General features: G+C 43.1%; 1 protein-coding gene across 1 annotated transcript in view; it reads right to left on the bottom strand.

Moving 5' to 3' along the window:
* Positions 1-19,171, bottom strand: part of LOC139380931 (contactin-associated protein-like 5) — a 131,699-nt gene that overhangs the window by 30,636 nt on the left and 81,892 nt on the right. The window contains exons 5-13 of the mRNA XM_071124100.1: positions 18,939-19,142; positions 18,141-18,325; positions 16,223-16,366; positions 14,894-15,161; positions 13,662-13,805; positions 12,890-13,064; positions 9,704-9,810; positions 4,075-4,194; positions 3,362-3,562 (exon numbers count right to left, since the gene is read on the bottom strand). Coding sequence (XP_070980201.1) covers positions 3,362-3,562; positions 4,075-4,194; positions 9,704-9,810; positions 12,890-13,064; positions 13,662-13,805; positions 14,894-15,161; positions 16,223-16,366; positions 18,141-18,325; positions 18,939-19,142 — 1,548 coding nt within the window. The remainder of the gene's footprint in view (positions 1-3,361; positions 3,563-4,074; positions 4,195-9,703; positions 9,811-12,889; positions 13,065-13,661; positions 13,806-14,893; positions 15,162-16,222; positions 16,367-18,140; positions 18,326-18,938; positions 19,143-19,171) is intronic.

Raw genomic sequence — 19,171 nt, 5'->3', positions numbered from 1 at the left:
AACGGTAAGAAACAGACTCCATGAGGGTGGTATGAGGGCCCGATGTCCACAGGTGGGCGTTGTGCTTACATCCCAACACCGTGCAGGACGTTTGGCATTTGCCAGAGAACACCAATTCGCCACTGGCGCCCTGTGCTCTTCACAGATGAAAGCAGGTTCACACTGAGCACGTGACAGACGTGACAGAGTCTGGAGACGCCGTGGAGAACGTTCTGCCGCCTGCAACATCCTCCAGCATGACCAGTTTGGCGGTGGGCTAGTCATGGTGTGGGGTGGCATTTCTTTGTTGGGGCCGCACAGCCCTCCATGTGCTCGCCATTGGTAGCCTGACTGCCATTAGGTACCGAGATGAGATCCTCAGACCCCTTGTGAGACCATATGTTGGTGCGGTTGGCCCTGGGTTCCTCCTAATGCAAGACAATGCTAGACCTCATGTGGCTGGAGTGTGTCAAGAGGAAGGCAGTGATGCTATGGACTGGCCCGCCCGTTCCCCAGACCTGAATCCAATCGAGCACATCTGGGACATCATGTCTCGCTCCATCCACCAACGCCACGTTGCACCACAGATTGTCCAGGAGTTGGCAGATGCTTTAGTCCAGGTCTGGGAGGAGATCCCTCAGGAGACCATCCGCCACCTCATCAGGAGCATGCCCAGGCGTTGTAGGGAGGTCATACAGGTACGTGGAGGCCACACACACTACTGAGCCTCATTTTGACTTGTTTTAAGGACATTACATCAAAGTTTGATCAGCCTGTAGTGTGGTTTTCCACTTTAATTTTGAGTGTGACTCCAAATCCAGACATCCATGGGTTGATACATTTGATTTCCATTGATAATTTGTGTGTGATTTTGTTGTCAGCACATTCAACTATGTAAAGAAAATAGTTTTTAATAAGAATATTTAATTCATTCAGATCTAGGACGTGTTATTTTAGTGTTCCCTTTATTTTTTTGAGCAGTGTATATTGTTCAATGCTCCTGAGTGGCACGCAATGGGATTGCCTTGCAGTTCTCCTGCTATATCCACTGAAAGCGAGCGAGGTTCAAGGCACAAGGGAAAGGGAGGAGGAAGTAGCACAGTGTAACACTTGCACTAATAATGGCACTGACTAGGGAAACGTTACTGCTGTTCTTAGTGCCAGTCTGCACGTTCATACCAAAACAATGTAACTAATGTCATATTTATGCTTTTGTTAAAAAAATAATTATAAAAATACTCTTTCAAAATGCCGATGTGTATTTAGTTATGGATCCATAACGAATTACTATGGGAATAAATATCACTGAATTAAAGAAATATCCTCCAATGTAATTATTATCTATCTAATTATTGGCGGAGAGTCACGTCATATTTTTCGATATACTGTAGGCAACATGAGTCTCACTAGTGTTGAGTAATGTGCTGCAAAGCGTAGGTCTTGTAAATGTATAGAGCATATTGAAGTTAGAAGCAATAGTCTACAACTATTTTAGCACAGTTTCACGCTACTTTTTGACAAGCATGGTGACTGGTCTAGATAAATCAATGAGATTTTTATTTTGACTGAATCTCCGTTTGGGTATTGGTTTGACTACAATTATAGTGTAGAAATGTTATGATCTTTGTGTAACCTTTATTTAACTAGGCAAGTCAGTTAACCTCTTGGTGTTAGGGGGCAGTATTTTCATTTTTGGAAAGGAAAAGATGCTAAAATATGCATATAATTGACAGCTTTGGATAAAAAAAACTTTAACGTTTCCAAAACTGTAAAGATATTGTCTGTGAGTATAACAGAACTGATGTTGCAGGCGAAAGCCTGAGAAAAATCCAATCTGAAGTGCCCCAGGTTTTGAAAGCGCTGCGTTCCAATGACTCCCTTTTGAGCTGTGAACGTATTCCCCAAGGAGCTTTCTACGTATTCCCCAAGGTGTCTACAGCATTGTGACGTAGTTTTACGCATTTCTGTTGAAGAATAGACATAGGCGGCCACATTGCGTAAGTGGTCACATGGTGTCTCCGAAAGAGATTCTCGCGTGAAATACAGAGGTAGCCATTATTCCAATCGGTCCTAGTGAAAAACAAATTGTCCCAATGGATATATTATCAAATAGATATTAGAAAAACACCTTGAGGATGGATTCTAAACAACGTTTGCCATGTTTCTGTCGATATTATGGAGCTAATTTGGAATATTTTTTGGCATTGTGGTGACCGCAATTTCGGGCGATTTCTCAGGCAAATGTGAAGAACAGAAATAAAAAGTTTTGGCCTTTACAAAATTTTATTTTGGCCTTTATTCAGATTACAATCGCTCACTTTAGTTTTTTTGAAAACAAAATAACCTCCAAAATATCTTTATTATCAGGTTGATGGCACAGTCATATAGCCCTGCACCTACATAAAGCTGAGTGACTGTTCTTGTCTATTACTGTTCTGTATTATGTCATATTTCATGTTTTGTGACCCCAGGAGGAGTAGTTGCTGATTTCGGCACAGCTAATGGGGATTCTAATAAAATACCTCTCCCTCAACATCAACAAAACGAAGGAGCTGATTGTGGACTTCAGGGTTAGGGTTAGGGTTGCGGGGCCGCAGTGGAGAGGTTGAAAAGCTTCAAGATCCTTGGCGCACACATCACTGACAACCTAAAATGGTCCTCCCACACAGACAGTGTAGTGAAGAAGGTGCAATAGTGCCTCTTCAATCTCAGGAGGATGAGGAAATTTTGCTTGGCCCCTAAGACCCTCACAAACGCACCATTGAGAGCATCTTGTCAGGCTGTATTACCGCCTGGTACGGCAACTATACCGCCCACAACCGCAAGGTTCAATTTGATGTAGCATGAGAAAGACATATTTCATACAGCAGGACAAAAAGAGCATCACCGTGACAATGTAAGGGGCATATTTTGTTTGCAAGTCCAATTATAGTGATCTGTGTTTTTCTTTCGACAGCTGTGGTTTCGGAAGCATTCAAGTAAACAATGAAAGCAATTATGTTTTGTTCATATCTACTGGGCCTGAAAATAGCTAACTTTTATTTTTAATGATCTTGTTCGGGCATAAAACACTTGTTTATTGTCTGCGATGACACTGCACCTCAGAGAAATCTGACTACATACATATTTCATAAATGATGAACCTATAGTTGGGTCTCCCCAAGCGATGAGAGAACTAACTAGATGGAGTCTTCAAGTCCCCATGCGATGGCACACAAACAATGTTCAATAGAACCCATACAGCAGGGAATATACAAATGCTATATAGACAAACAATTGGTATTAAATTGGTTGTGCTTGAGATGCCTACTTAGTGAAATGTGCAAAATATCTGTCACTGAAAGTTTCCAACATGTTGCAAGTCAATACTGGAAAGGCTCACCCCACGTGTTGAAGAGGCGGGACTTCCTGCAGCTGTATACTACTTCCTGTTGACACTGCTCTGACCTGGCCACGAGGGCCATCAGTTGTTCAGGTGAGGCGCTGTAGTTAAACTTCATAATGTAGGGCTTCTGTAGTGTAGAACCCTGGACCCTGACTGGATCTGTGCTGTTGTGGGTCACTACTGTCCACACCTTGTTCTCTACAACATGGAGCAGATAAAAAAGGTTTTAGTTTAGTTTTTTTGGACACTTGGCTGTAAAAAGGCACAGAGTCAAAATCTGAAAGCACAGTACATTGAGGAGTGATTTGAATATGATTATGCATGATCCTGTACCAAGCTGGGAGGTAGTTACATATTTGACACTCCACTTAATTACCAGTCAGTCTCGGTGAACCTCACTAGAGTGCATTGTGATTTTACAGATATGAAGTGGTCTAATGTGGCTGCTTCCCAAATAAAGGCACAAAGGGAAAAGGAAAATGCATGTAATCCAGAATGTTCTGACCTTAAATAAAGCCCCTGAATAGTATAGGATAAAGATCTACGAGATATACTGAGATTGATTATCACAATACTGTTGGATTATCATCAACGGCAATCCGATTAAATACATAATTCTGTCTGTAAACCTAGATTAGTCTGACAAAAAGATCCTAAAGGCCATCAGTTTAAAAATGTATGTAGGGTTTAGGGCCAGGGTGGCAGCTCACCTGTCATGTTGCAGTAGACCTGTGTGGGCCCCAGAGGACCACTGCCATCCGGATCAATGGAGAAGAGGCCTGAGGAGCTGCCAGTCAGCCGGTAGGCCTCACATGATGCCTCATAGATGGCTACAGAGGAACACAGGGAAACATCATGACTCATAGATGGCTACAGAGGAACACAGGTGTTACGGATACAGGTATCCTGTGTGTGTATCCTGTGTGTGTGTATGTGTGTTTCTTTTCTCTCCTTCTCCCCTCACAGGTGAAAATCATTACTCCCCAATCAGTCAACAATCAACCCATCAATCAGAAGACACACCTCCTCCTGTTTCCTACCCAATCACAGTTCCTTTCCCTTGGTTTAAAAACCCCATCAGTTGTTTGCTCTAGAGCTCAATCTCTCTGTAAATGCCATGTATGTAGATCTCTCTGTTTCACTCTCTTTTTGTGTCTTAACCTCTCCTTTTGTTTGAGCACCTCCATAGCACTTTGTCATCACCTGTGAGTATTGTTTTTGGTTATGGTGTTTGTATTTGATTGCTGGTGGGAAAAGGGGAAACCAAGACAAGTCGCCCATGGGCATACACTACCCGTAGGTGAACTTTGTTAAATACACTAGTTAGAACTGGGCGGACCACCCACTGTATTTTTGGTTAGTTAGTTAGCTGTTATTAAAATAGGCTAGTCTAGCTTAGGGGTGTTTTGAATACTTCTTGTTTCTTTCCTTGGGTCCAGCTCAGCCCCTTTTCCTGCTCTCCCCTCATTACCGTGTGTTTATAAATAAACCTTGAGTTTGACGGTAGATTTCAGTTGTCCTGGTTATTTCGTTCACACTCTTACTTTGTCACTATAATAATTTACATGAGTTATGTTACGGGTCTCCTTACCATCCCCCCTAGACTGTCGGGCCAAAAGGGATTCGTAACATAAGTGGGGGCTCATCCGGGATCTGTCATAACTGACACCCATGCCGCTCATGTAGATTGTGATAGTGGTATAGTTCAGTGTTGAGCGTCATAGCTGAAGTAGCATTAGTGTTTGCTATTTTCTTTGGCTCTTGTGAAGTAGTTAAGATGGCTACTTTTGATTTGAAATCCTTTTTGGATAACCCTTCGTGGGAGGTTTTTGACAAATGTCGTAGAGTTGACTTAATGACCTTGGCTGACCATTATTCAATATCGATTCCGCAGAGTTTAGTTAAGGCGGAGGTTAAACAGCTAGTGTTAAATGTATTGTTGGAAGAGCAGGTGCTTGTGTTACCGCTGCCTGAGTCTACTACCCCTGTAGGGGATGTTGCTGCTCCTGTAAGCCCATTGGTGTCTGAGAATGAGGGCGAGGCTAAAACACCAGCCACATTGTCCCGTTTTGATCCACTCTCCCCACTGTCAAACGGTGATACCAGGAGGGATGTCCGTTTAGCACAGTTCCAACTGGAGGCGGAAGAGAGAGCCCAAATTAGGCGAGAGACTCTCCAGTTGGAGATGTGTAAAATTGAGGCAGAAAGAGAACAACAGCATTTGTAGATGTGTAAAATTGAGGCAGAAAGAGAAAGAGAACAGCGGCAGATGACGTTTAAAATGCGCCAGATGGAACTGGAGGCAGAGACAGCGAGGCTAGCCTCCGGTCCTACTGTCACTGTTAGTGAGTCGTCCTCACCTGCTATGTCCTCAAACACGTTTGACATTAGTAGGCAGATTGCCTTAGTACCTTTGTTCAGAGAGTCGGAGGTTGACTCTTATTTTTGTGTATTTGAGCGTATAGCCGTAGCATTGAAATGGCCTGAAGAGGTATGGTGCCTATTACTTCAGTGTAAATTAACTGGTAAAGCCCAAGAGGTTTTGTCAGCGCTACCTCTGGAGGACAGTTTGAATTATGAAGTGGTCAAAGCTACTGTTCTTCGTGCCTATGCGCTTGTGCCTGAGGCATACCGACAGAGATTTAGGTCTCATAGAAAGTCTTCTAGTAAGACTTATGTGGAATTTGCTAGAGACAAGGGAAATCTGTTTGATAAATGGCATGCTGCTAGTAAGGTAACTGATTTCAACTCTCTCCGGGAGTTAATCTTGTTGGAAGAGTTTAAAAATTGCTTACCCGAACGCATTGTAGTTTACCTAAACGAACAGAAAGTATCCACCCTGGCAGAAGCGTCTGTGTTGGCAGACGAGTTTGTGTTGACGCACAAGAGTGTGTTTTCGGCTCAAACTGAGAGTAGAGCCACTGAGTTTCCTACCTTTAGCCCTAGTCGACCAGCAGTAGTATATCAAGCACGCCAGAAGAATGAGCGTCCCTGTTTCTATTGTCATAAAGTGGGACATATGATTAATGATTGCTTCCTGCTTAAACGCAAACAAGGGATGCCTCTTCGTGCCAAGCCACCAACAGGTGTTGGTCTAATTCGTACGGTTGTGAGGTCTGCAACAAAACAGGTGCCTCAGGGTAACTGCAGTTTGAAAGTCTCAGTCCCCGACCGCAGTTATGAACCATTCATTTTCGAGGGGTTTGTGTCCCTAACGACTGACGAAGCGTCTCAGCGTCCGGTTAAAATCCTTAGAGATACTGGTGCGGCGCAGTCGTTTATATTGTCTGATGTGTTGCCCTTATCTGACGATACATACTGTGGTTCCAGTGTGTTAGTGCAGGGTATTGAAATGGGTTTTGTCCCAGTGCCATTGCACTTTGTGAAAGTACACTCTGAGTTAATCAGTGGCATATTCATAGTGGGGGTACGTCCTATGTTGCCAGTGAAAGGTGTGACCTTTATAATGGGTAACGATATTGCCGGAGGAAAGGTATTAACCGTATTGGATAAAAGTGACCACTCTCTCTCGAATGAGTTGGCACAGAGTTATCCACATGTGTTCCCCGCTTGTGCTGTCACTCGTGCTCAGGCCCTACAAGAGGGTAACGTGATAGATTTGTCGAACACTGTTCTGTTCAAAGAGGTTGATCAAGAGGATGGATTGTGTGATACCTCTGAGAAGCTGATCACCTCTGACAAACAGCCCAGGAAAGAATCAAAGTACATTGAACTTATTGCTGATGCAATACAGTTACCAGTCACTCGTGAGCAGCTGATTGCTAACCAAAAGGTTGACAACCAGCTTGCTAAATGTTTTTCTAGTGTTGTCTCATTGGAAGATGTGAAGAAGAAGAACGTGGCTTACTTCATTGATGGTAATCTCCTCATGCGTAAATGGAAATCCCATGTTGACGCCGATGGAGATTGGAATGCTGTTTACCAAATAGTGATTCCTACAGCCTTTTGACAAAATGTGTTATCTCTTGCTCATGATCACCAGTGGTCTGGTCATTTAGGAATCACAAAGACTTATGATCGGATCCTTCGACATTTCTTTTGGCCGGGTTTAAAACAAGATGTGGCTCAGTTCTCTCGGACATGCCACACATGTCCGATAACAGGAAAACCAAATCGGGTTATTCCTCCCGCTCCTCTTTGTCCCATACCTGTCATAGGTGAACCATTCGAGCATGTGGTGGTTGATTGTGTCGGACCGTTACCGAAGACAAAATCGGGTAACCAGTTTTGTTAACAATAATGTGTATGGCTACAAGATACCCCGAGGCTATTCCTCTGCGAAGGATTACAGCCCCCGTAGTGAGTAAAGCCTTAATAAAATTCTTCACGACATTCGGGTTACCGAAGGTGGTACAAAGCGATCAAGGTACCAATTTCCTATCCAAGCTCTTCAAGCAGGTCTTAAAATCCTTGTCAATTACGCACCGTGTGTCAAGCGCCTATCACCCAGAGTCTCAGGGTGCGCTTGAAAGATGGCATCAGACACTGAAGTCTATGCTACGTAAATATTGTTTGGAATCTGAGAAAGATTGGGATGAGGGAGTTCCTCTAGTTTTGTTTGCTGCTCGTGAAACTGTGCAGGAGTCCCTAGGTTTCTGCCCGGCTGAACTAGTGTTTGGTCATACAGTGAGAGGACCAATGAAAGTCCTTAAAGAACAGTTTTTGTCCCAAGAGTTGTGTACAGGAGACGAATGTATTGGCAGATGCTTTGTCTCGTGTGTAAAAATGATTTTTGTATGTTTTAGCAAGGTTGACTTTGTTATTATTGTGAGTATTCATTGAAATACTGTAATCGCAATCCCCCCTAGGGTTGCTCTTTTAAGGGTGGGAGTGTTACGGATACAGGTATCCTGTGTGTGTATCCTGCGTGTGTGTGTTTCTTTTCTCTCCTTCTCCCCTCACAGGTGAAAATCATTACTCCCTAATCAGTCAACAATCAACCCATCAATCAGAAGACACACCTCCTCCTGTTTCCTACCCAATCACAGTTCCTTTCCCTTGGTTTAAAAACCCCATCAGTTGTTTGCTCTAGAGCTCAATCTCTCTGTAAATGCCATGTATGTAGATCTCTGTTTCACTCTCTCTTTGTGTCTTAACCTCTCCTTTTGTTTGAGCACCTCCATAGCACTTTGTCATCACCTGTGAGTATTGTTTTTGGTTATGGTGTTTGTATTTGATTGCTGGTGGGAAAAGGGGAAACCAAGAAGTCGCCCATGGGCATACACTACCCGTAGGTGAACTTTGTTAAATACACTAGTTAGAACTGGGCGGACCACCCACTGTATTTTTGGTTAGTTAGTTAGCTGTTGTTAAAATAGGCTAGTCTAGCTTAGGGGTGTTTTGAATACTTATTGTTTCTTTCCTTGGGTCCAGCTCAGCCCCTTTTCCTGCTCTCCCCTCATTACCGTGTGTTTATAAATAAACCTTGAGTTTGACGGTAGATTTCAGTTGTCCTGGTTATTTCGTTCACACTCTTACTTTGTCACTATTATAATTTACATGAGTTATGTTACGGGTCTCATTACCATCCCCCCTAGACTGTCGGGCCAAAAGGGATTCGTAACAACAGGGAAACATCATGCCTCATAGATGGCTACAGAGGAACACAGGGAAACATCATGACTCAGATGGCTACAGAGGAACACAGGGAAACATGACGTCTCATAGATGGCTACAGAGGAACACAGGGAAACACCATGCCTCATAGATGGCTACAGTGGAGAATGAGAATACTATGACAAATGTAATAAAATATGTTACTAAAATAAAATAGCTTGCAGGAACTTCAGAGTTAGATAATGGGGTGGTGTATATTCCTATCAGAGTTTGAGGGTACATATTGATAACGGGTTAGTGCATATTGATAACGGGTTAGTGCATATTGATAACGGGTTAGTGCATATTGATTACGGGTTAGTGCATATTGATTACGGGTTAGTGCATATTGATTACGGGTTAGTGCATATTGAGTACAGGGTGGTGCATATTGAGTACGGGGTGGTGCATATTGAGTACGGGGTGGTGCATATAAGTGTCAAAGAGAGAGGTTATTACCATTTCAAATGTGATGGTGGCCTAGCAATAACTACAGAGTCGCATATCTCACCAAACAATCAATGGCTAAGCACTACAACAACATATTAGATATGGAAATAGTGAGAATAAATTGTTTATTTCAATTAAACAGTGTATGTTGCAGGGTCGGGGTCAATTCCATTTAAATTCAAGTCAAAGTATATCAAAACTTGACAAGCATTGAAGAGAATTGGAATGGGAATTTCACTTCCTGAATTGACTGAAGAGCAGGTGGAGACTCACAGTTGTGGCAGGTGGCTCCAGTGTATCCTGTGCCAGAGCAGTCACAGTAGAAATGGCTCCAGGACTGTGAACACTGCCCTCCATGTTCACAGAAGTTGGGCAGACATCTGGAGAGACAGGGAAGATCAGACAGTGGGAAGGAGTACAAGTAACCTAGTACCAGAGAGGCAAAGCCATGGAGACAGCGATGCTAAAACAATGTGGTTGCTCCCACTGACCGAACTGAACTAGCTGGAGTCAACGGTTTGATGACACTACAACATACACACTAGGGCTGCAGGTAGTCAGTTGGTTAGAGTGTTGGGCCAGTAACCCGAGCTGACAAGCTAAAAATCTGTCATCTGCCACTGAGCAAGGCAGTTAACCCACTGTTCCCCGGGTTCCCGAATAAGTGGATGTTGATTATGGCAGCCTTCCGCACCTCTCTGATTCAGAGGGATTGGGTTAAATGTGGAAGACACATTTCAGTTGAAGGCATTCAGTTGTACAATTGACTAGATATCCCCCTTTCCCACTTGACTGACAATGACAGGTGTTGTGATATCTACTTAACAACAAAACAGCTGTAATTATTCATGACAGACTAATCTCACAGGGAGCTGTTTAAAGATCAGAGCATCTGCATACAAAACTCCTTAGTGTCTGAAGATTTTACCAAACAGAATATTGAGTTTACTGTTCTGATTTTCATAACATGTTGGTTATTTTCCTTTTTGGTGGCGTCTCAAATTCAATTGAACCAGCCAAACTGATTTCAGTGTAAGTAAGGCAGGTGTTTGTGCAGGCATTAGCTTGTAAACAAAGTCACTGCATAAACATGCATGGCTAAGGTAGGTGTCAGCAACCCAACCCCCTCTCCTCACCCCTCTCCCTGTTAACAATATGCAGAAGCATTCCCAGTGAAATGTCTGATTGGCTAATGAAAGACACTTCGATTAATAGTGCCTTCCCCATACCTCTCGAACTTCCAAAATTACTATCATTTTTTAAATAGTATTATTTAATTCAGCTTTAATTGTGAATCCTGTCCCAGGAGGAGCTCTGATTTAGTGGGGGTTGTGCATACAACACAGCCTTTCCAAATTCCATTTACCTATTTAGCTTTACAAAGGGAGTCAACTGTTCTCCGGATAATGTTCAGGTGATGGTTAAATTATTGCTGTTATTTTTATTCATGCACATTGAAGGGGCTTTCGTGGACCATATAATGATGCTGCTCAACTTGCAGAACTGTTTCTCCGCGATACATTGGTCAGTGAAGTTTGTGGTAAGAGTGAATGGCGAGGAACGCTCTTGTTCAACAAATTTAGCAATATTCTGAGAGCTTTTTGTTTTACGTAATTAGGTTCATCGGTGACAAAGAAATTAATTGCTTTTGTGTAATATATGTCACAGGCCAAAGTGATGGGTTGGGCATGTCTCCTAATGGCTATATTGAACATTCAGAGGGACCCTTGGCCTCCTCTCCGAGGTGGCACATGAAAGCTGTGGTCTGCCAGTCAACCTGCACTGGCTGTTAGGGGACAATCAACCTAAACCTGGCACGGTCCTGGAGGATGACAGCTGCTCATGAATGTTTTAAAGCTGGAGAATTGGTGATGGAGAGAGAGGGAGGCCTAGATCTGCTATGTTTTACTATTAATAAACAGGAAGAGTGTTGAGCAGCAGGAAGGATCAATCACTGTTTTGAAACATTCTGAAAAGGTAAAAGGATAGAGAGAACAACTGCCAGGATGATGGAGTAATCTTGTTTGATTGTAGTGATTAGTCCATTACTGTGGAGGTTGCGCAATTATAAGTAGGTAAGCATTATTGAAAAGGTTGAAGACGGAAATGGAAGAATGTATTTGATTGTGTTGATTACTGGAACTTCACAAGCATAAACAGTGCTTAATCCTCACCACAGGAAGAGAATACAAAGTCCTTCAGAAATGGGCGCTTTATCTCTGTTTAAATCTCCAGCTTCCCTAAAACACTCCATGTGGCAGATCCTGAAATAGTGACTAAACTATTTACAGTATTGGTTTGCAAGTAGACATCAGATTATTCATGCGGTGCTTGCTGTAACTAATGTATTGGGTCCTAGTTGCCACATACTGTATTTGACAGATTCAGTTGAAGTCGGAAGTTTACACACACCTTAGCCAAATACATTTAAATTCAGTTTCCAAAAACCTGACATTTAATCCTAGTAAAAATACCCTGTCTCAGGTCAGTTAGGATCACCACATTTTAAGAATGTGACATATCAGAATAATAGTAGAAAGAATTATTTATTTCAGCTTTTATTTCATTCACCATATTCCCAGTGGGTCAGAAGTTTACATACACTCAATTAGTATTTGGTAGCGTTGCCTTTAAACTGTTTAACTTGGGTCAAACATTTTGGGTAGCCTTCCACAAGCTTCCCACAATAAATTGGGTGAATTTTGGCCCATTCCTCCTGACAGAGCTGGTGTAACTGAGTCAGGATTGAAGGCCTAGTTGCTGGCACACGCTTTTTCAGTTCTGCCCAAACATTTTCTATGGGATTGAGGTCAAGGCTTTGTGATGGCCACTCCAATGCCTTGACTTTGTTGTCAAGGTATTGCAACATTGTCACATCACTTCAAAATTCAAATACTGTGTGCAGTAATTCACTGGTCATCCTAAAAGCCAACACTTCCTTTGGCCGCCTTTACTTCCAGTTCTCTGCTGCCAATAACTGGAACGAATTGCAAAAATCACTGAAGCTGGAGACTTATATCTCCCACTCTAACTTCAAGCATCAGCTGTCAGAGCAGCTTACCAATCACTGTACCTGTACACAGCCAATCTGTAAATAGCCCACCCGACTACCTCATCCCCATATTGTTATTCATCTTCTTGCTATTTTGCACCCCAGTATCTCTACTTGCACATCATCATCTGCACATCTATCACTCCAGTGTTAATGCTAAATTGTAATTATTTTGCCTCTATGGCCTGTTTATTGCCTTACCTCCCTACATTTGCACACATGGTACATATATTTTTTTCTATTGTGTTATTGACTGTACGTTTGTTTGTGTGTAACTCTGTTGTGGTTTTTGTCGCACTGCTTTGCTTTATCTTGGCCAGGTCGCAGTTGTAAATGAGAACTTGTTCTCATCTGGCCTACCAGGTTAAATAAAGTTGGATATTTATTTTTATTTAAAAAGGTGATACCTGTCATGGATGCCACATGTGTCAAACTGCAGCTCCTTGTAGTCTCCTAGTCGTCCTTGGTGCACCAGGTTCAGGTCCATGGGCTGGCTGTTGATGGAGAAGAGACGCATGCACCCCTGGAACGCCAATGTGGGGTTCTCACAGTACGAGTCACTGGAGGACGAGGAGGGGCAGCCTAATGGAACACACAGCAGAGGGATGTTTACGTAACCAAACATCTGCCAAATCAGCTTCTACTGTAATAATGCAACAAAAGAGGCTTACACAAATATGTTAAGATGCTAAGAGGGTGGTGTGCTGACTGATTTACTGACTGGAGGCATACAAGTAGAAATTACGAAAATGGAAATGATTTAAACAGTACATGCACATTAATATAGTTTTTTTCATCTTCAGTGTGACAATCCTGTACAGTTTTTTAATCTCCGTTATGGCTGAGAGAGAAGTTGCCCCCCCCACCCCCCCCAAGAAAAGAGAGCAACTTTAAACCTGTCAAGACATGCCACTATGCAAGTTGAAGCTTTTTAAAAGCAGCTTAAATAAAACACCAGCTATCAGAAGATTTTAGATTCACATGTTCTGGGAAGCTAAAGTTTGTACAGGGATGTATTACGTCAATCTCTGCCTACAAGGCAATGTCAACTCCACTAAGGGACTGAAGTGATGATGACAAAGAGTGAGACTTCGTAGGTATTACAGTCCACAGATGTATCAAGTCATACCCAAGCATATTTTAAAATGTAACTTTTAGTCATACTACCTGTCCTCTTACCTCCGAAGTAAAGGCTGTCTCCTGCCTCCATGTGGTCTCCCAGCTCCATAGTTGAGGACGGCTCATTGTCCAGAGTCATGGTGACCTGGAGACCTCGGGAGCTAAGACTCGCAGAGTGCCACAGTCCATCATTCACTCTGTGACCTGTGGACACATGGGGTCAGTTATGAGATAAACCGTTTATAAAGACACGATCAATCTCTGCATATGACTGTGGTTTTACAATAGTAACTACACTGTTACAAAAGCATTTTAAGAAAACAATTTTAGAGTACATTTTTATATTTATATTTCTAATCTTGTTTGTCCGCAACAAAGCTCTGCATTCAATCTGTTGCTGGTGTTGACTTTATGGCTCTCCCTACACGCTACACACACATTTCATATCGTTTCCCCCCACACTATCAAATAAACAAAGGATCACCCACAACCCCCAGTCTGTTTTGTTTGTGGTTCCATTTTGAGAAGGAACCAATGGAAAAACCTCAGAGGTATAATCTTTGCTTTTTGATTTAATTAAACTCAGGCTTTTACAGTGAAGGGCATCCAAGCTGTGTGTCTACAATCCCCTCTGTGCTTGCCATCTGCCTGCAGTGTTAGAGTGAAGTTGCAGGCTAAGAGAATTACCATGGAACACGATTAAATGCGCTATATTTCAAGCAGTAAATAGTTTGAAACAAACAAACGAAAATCACACCTGGTGCAAACCTTGACTGAAAAGCCTCTGACATGCAATAGATTGGAGGACGACCTCAGCATGTTCTTTCTGATCACATCTGGATTACGTTGCAGTGATTGAGATCAGTCCAAAATGACACAAACCTAACTATGTCTGTCTGCATGGAGGGATTCTGTGTTTTTGGATTTAGTTATTTCTACAGGATTAGCGAGACAGAGCATATTTCATTTCCCCATGTGTGGGAAATGGACAAAACCAAATGCTTCTCATTGTGTGTGAACTCAGAAGAGATAAGCACAGAGCCAGCTGAATGGATTCTCTCTTATAATCTTTTCTCATAATCTTTACTATCACTATCAGACTATTTATGTGGAAAACCACAAACATTCAGAGTCACAAATGCCTTCTCTGCAATAATAAAATGGGTTTCTCATTGTCTGCCTGCTTCACTGGAACAAAGAGCCTTTTCTACTCTGAGTCCCCATAGACAGAACCACTGATTCCAGCATAGAGTGGGTCTGGGTCAGCTAGACTAGGGGCTGTTGGCCCTCACCGGTGGAGACCTCTTCTTTCTGCTGGGCTGACATGTGGTGGGTCAGGCGCAGCCGACTGTTGCTGATCTGCAGCTCCAGTCTCTGGGGCTCCAAGGCCAGCCGGGTAGAGAGCAGTAGCCCATCTGGGTTCCACGTTCTGAACTGGAAACGCACAGCGAAGCCCCCCGAAGCAGACAGCGTGGCCGGGAGCGACAGGAAGCTGCTGCTGGAGCTCAGGAAGGTAGTGGACACCAGCTGAGGCTCAGAGCACGAGAAGGTCACATTGCCCTGGTGACACAAATGGAACACAGTCTTACAGTCACCTTGCCCTGATTCACATCAACTCTCAACATTTCAGGGTTAATTAAACAATTATGCCAACTCTGTAAGTCTAGTGCTGCTATTAATTACTACAAACACTCCCTCCCTTTCTAGAAAGGAGAGAGAGATGGAGAAAGAGACAAAAACAAGTAAGTATTGAGAGAGATAAAGAGACGGAGAGAAAGAGTATGAGGGGAATAATACAGAAAGAGATAGAGAGGGAGAACGAGGGAATGAGAGAGACAAAATTAACTCTACAGGGAGCAGGGTTAAATGTCACTACCAGCCCAACTGTGACTCCTAGGGACAGGAAGAGCCAGTACAGAGGACATGAGTTCCTGTACACAGGAAAAGGTCAGAGCAGTGTGGGGATGAACACATCATTGATCGCGGTGACATGGAATGGCAGCAACTAAACCTTTCACAGGGACTCTTCCATCAACTCCACCAAACTTGATTTCAGAGTGATTCTGTTTCAATAGGCTGACACTGAGACACAGAATTATTGTGTTCAGGAATCATTGATAACTTTAGTTCTATTTCAGTGTTAGTGGATTTATTGTTAGAGGTAAGGTGAGATTTATTTGTGTTTGGGGCTCTAACAACACTGAGCCAGAAGGTTACTTAAAGTTCATATCCATTGAAGATGTAATTTAGGGTCTGCACTAGACCCTGACATATACCTTAAATAATGCAATCTACCTCTATCCTACTAATAATACTTCTACAGCTCCTGCTCCCCCTCATCATTGAGCCCGGATCTCTTTTCCAAAACAAGAAGTTTTCTCAGCTAAGAGTGGTTCTCGCCACGCACTCTGTAAATCACTGCTTCCCTATCTGCAATCTGACGGTTTATTACTCAACAAATGTTATGGTCCTTTGGCTCTCTAAGGTTATGTGATGTTAACCTCCACTTCTAACAAAATGGAGCATTATCACATACATAAGTGAATATATTGGTAATGCAGTGTAAAATAAACTTGGGCCTTGGCCTATTCATACAAAATTAATAGTTGAAAAGCTCTTACCACGCTGTAGATCTGAGGCTTGCGTCGCTTGGCTAGGTCGATGATGTTGATCCCATTGTAGTAGAGGTTCTCAATGCAGCCATGGAAGTTCTTCCTCAGGAAGGTACCAGGCTTACCTGGCAGTGGGATGCCCCCAAAGCTGAGCTATGATGACGACAGAGGGTGAAGTATAGACATGTTAGAACGAAAAAGAAGAAAAGTCCTTTGAGTGTTAGGTGTCACGTTGAAAAGAGATTCTAAAGAGATATACCAAGGGCTCTATTTTCGTTAAAGGGGTGCTAGCGTCAAGCGCACGCTAGTTTTTAATTTCATCATGTAAAAACTGCCACGCTGGCATTTTCCAGCCCTAACGCCAGGTTCGGCAATTTACATGTCTTATATCAGCTCGCTTGCGCTCAGATGACGGGGTGGAAATATTTGACGTGTTCCCTTAAAAACAAGATCCAAAGTGCTAATTTCAGGCAGTGCTGAGAGGGATATTTAAGAGCGGTAACGCAGTTGAGCTGGTTGAGGCATGGCGTGGGAGCCTGCCGAGCCAACCGAGACATGTGAACCTCTCGAACCAGCTGAGGATTGCTTCGGCAGCGGCACCCGGACCCAACATCACCAAAAAAATAAATAAATTGTAGTGTCTGCATTCTATAACGGTTCCGTAACCACAGATGCTGGGGGACGGGAAACAAGTACAGGGTGAGGATTTAAATTGAAAAAAACATGAAACTAAACAAGACTAGCGTCTGGACAAGAGAAACAAAACAACATCAATGCAGACATGGGGGATGAAACTGAGGAAGTGACAGATATAGGGGAGGCAATCAATGACGTGATGGAGTCCAGGTGAGTCGGATGAAGCGCTGGTGCGCGTAACGATGGTGACAGGTGTACGTAATGATGAGCAGCCTGGCGACCTTGAGCGCCAGAGAGGGGGAGCGGGAACAGACGTGACAAGCACAGCCTTCCCTCCTCTCAATTAAGGCTTTTTTTTTTGTCTGCCCAATGCAATCGTGAAGTAGTCAATAAAGGGTTTGGCTCCTGAGGCCGCTTGGAAATAAATCTTAATCACCAAAGCAGGCCCACATTATTTCAAACATGCAGGTCCCGTTTTGGATGTGTGTAAAACCCTCCATAGTCTGAATTGTTTTAATAGTATATGCCAACGGGGAGAAATGATGGTGCTGTAAGTGTGATCAAGCCTATATAAAACAAGATATTGTTTCATTTTGTTTAGAATTTGATTAGAATTATTTGTTGTCTTTTTAGGCCTTATCAAAAATGAATTGAATCTTGCTTATTGACAATCTTTGGTATGCCCATGCACAGCCATAATGCAATTTACACTAGGCCTAGCCCCTATATCAGCATGAACGCTATTGAAGCCTTGCAAATACTTAGAATAATGTGGACTGCAAATGGGTTCAAGTTAACCTATTTAGCAAAGATGGGATAGGTCTACATTTTGTTATTTCGTTTCTGTAAACCATTTAACAAACTATAACCGATTAACATTGGAATTGGAGTTGACTCCAACACAATACATAAAAGACAGTAAATAAAAAAACTGAAGAAACCACATATTTTGCCATGTAGCACATTCTGATTGGCCAGTGAGGGGCCAAGTCTCGACACATGCACAACTTGCTTATTCATCAAAACCCAGCACTTTCACGTCAACGCCAGAAAGAAAACCGATAATTGTGATAGTGAAAATCAAAAAAAATATCACACACTTCCGAAGCTATAGTGCTATTGCCAAGCGTTTAGACTTACCATTGCGTTAAGTTTGTTAAAACAGAACCCCAAGTATTATTCTTAATCTTACCATGGCATAAGTTTAAAGTGTTTTTCTGACTGGGTGCTGGTGGTGTAATCTTTTCAGACCTACTGTAAAGGAATATTCTGGATGTTTGGATAGACACACCTCATAGTCCACCTCCAGGGAGTCTCCTTCCCCCTTGGTCCTGAAGTGCTGTGTGTGGGTGTCCACGGTGAGGTTGACCTGCTTGTTGAAGCGCTCGATGAGGACAGAGTGCCAGTGCTGGTCGTCCAGAAGACTGCTGAGAGTGACCGCAACACGACCACTGCTGAACCGCAGCCTTGTGTCATCTGAAGACAGAGAACAGACAGAGAGCAAGATTATATGGTTACTTTGATATAGATCATAAAACAGTCCAGTATATTGAGGAAAGAAGAGGTCTGAAAGAATGTGCTCACAAGACAAACCCAAAACGGAGTACTAGAACAGTCTTCCCCAGACTCAGATGTTCACAATGTGGATCTTTATGGTTGTTAACATTGATCATTATACAGTTGCCATAGGGACCATTTGATTTGATTTGTATTGAAAGAAGAGGTTCTCTCATAGGAAGTGCAGACAAGACAGTCATTTAAGAATCCTCTTTCCCAGCTCAACTGCTCTCAATGTGGATCCTTAACAGTCTATCTTGTAAATGGAGCTCAGCAGCAGTGGTAACTGGAAGGGTATCGGAACACAAACATCCAGTTACCCTCCCAGACTGCTCCCCAGTCTGCTTTTAAATGGTTCAAAATACTATTTTATCTGCAGTCCGAGTCCCTTGTGTCCTATTACCAATGACCTCTAACCTCTAAACCCTGAGTTATGTGAGCCAAGTTGAGGTAGAGGGCCAACCTGCCCCGGTGTGATTAACTCACCCAGGTTGAGGTAGAGGGCCAACCTGCCCCGGTGTGACTAACTCACCTAGGTTTAGGTAGAGGGCCAGCCTGCCCCGGTGCAGCTCCAGTGTGATGTAGTCGCCCCTCTGTCCCTCTCCATGGAGCAGCACCCCCTCAGCCTGGCGGCTCTTGAAGCTCAGCGAGATCACATCCTTCACCGTGCTCATGGACTTCTGGTTAAACCGGTAGAGTAGCGAGCTTCTGCCATCAAAGTCTGCCACATACGATTCTAGGGGATTGAGAGAAGATCAAAGAATC

Source organism: Oncorhynchus clarkii, chromosome 22 (genome assembly GCF_045791955.1).
Source record: "Oncorhynchus clarkii lewisi isolate Uvic-CL-2024 chromosome 22, UVic_Ocla_1.0, whole genome shotgun sequence".
Lineage (NCBI taxonomy): Eukaryota > Metazoa > Chordata > Actinopteri > Salmoniformes > Salmonidae > Oncorhynchus > Oncorhynchus clarkii.
The sequence above is the reverse complement of the archived record's forward strand: the minus strand, read 5'-3'. Positions and strand labels throughout refer to the sequence as shown.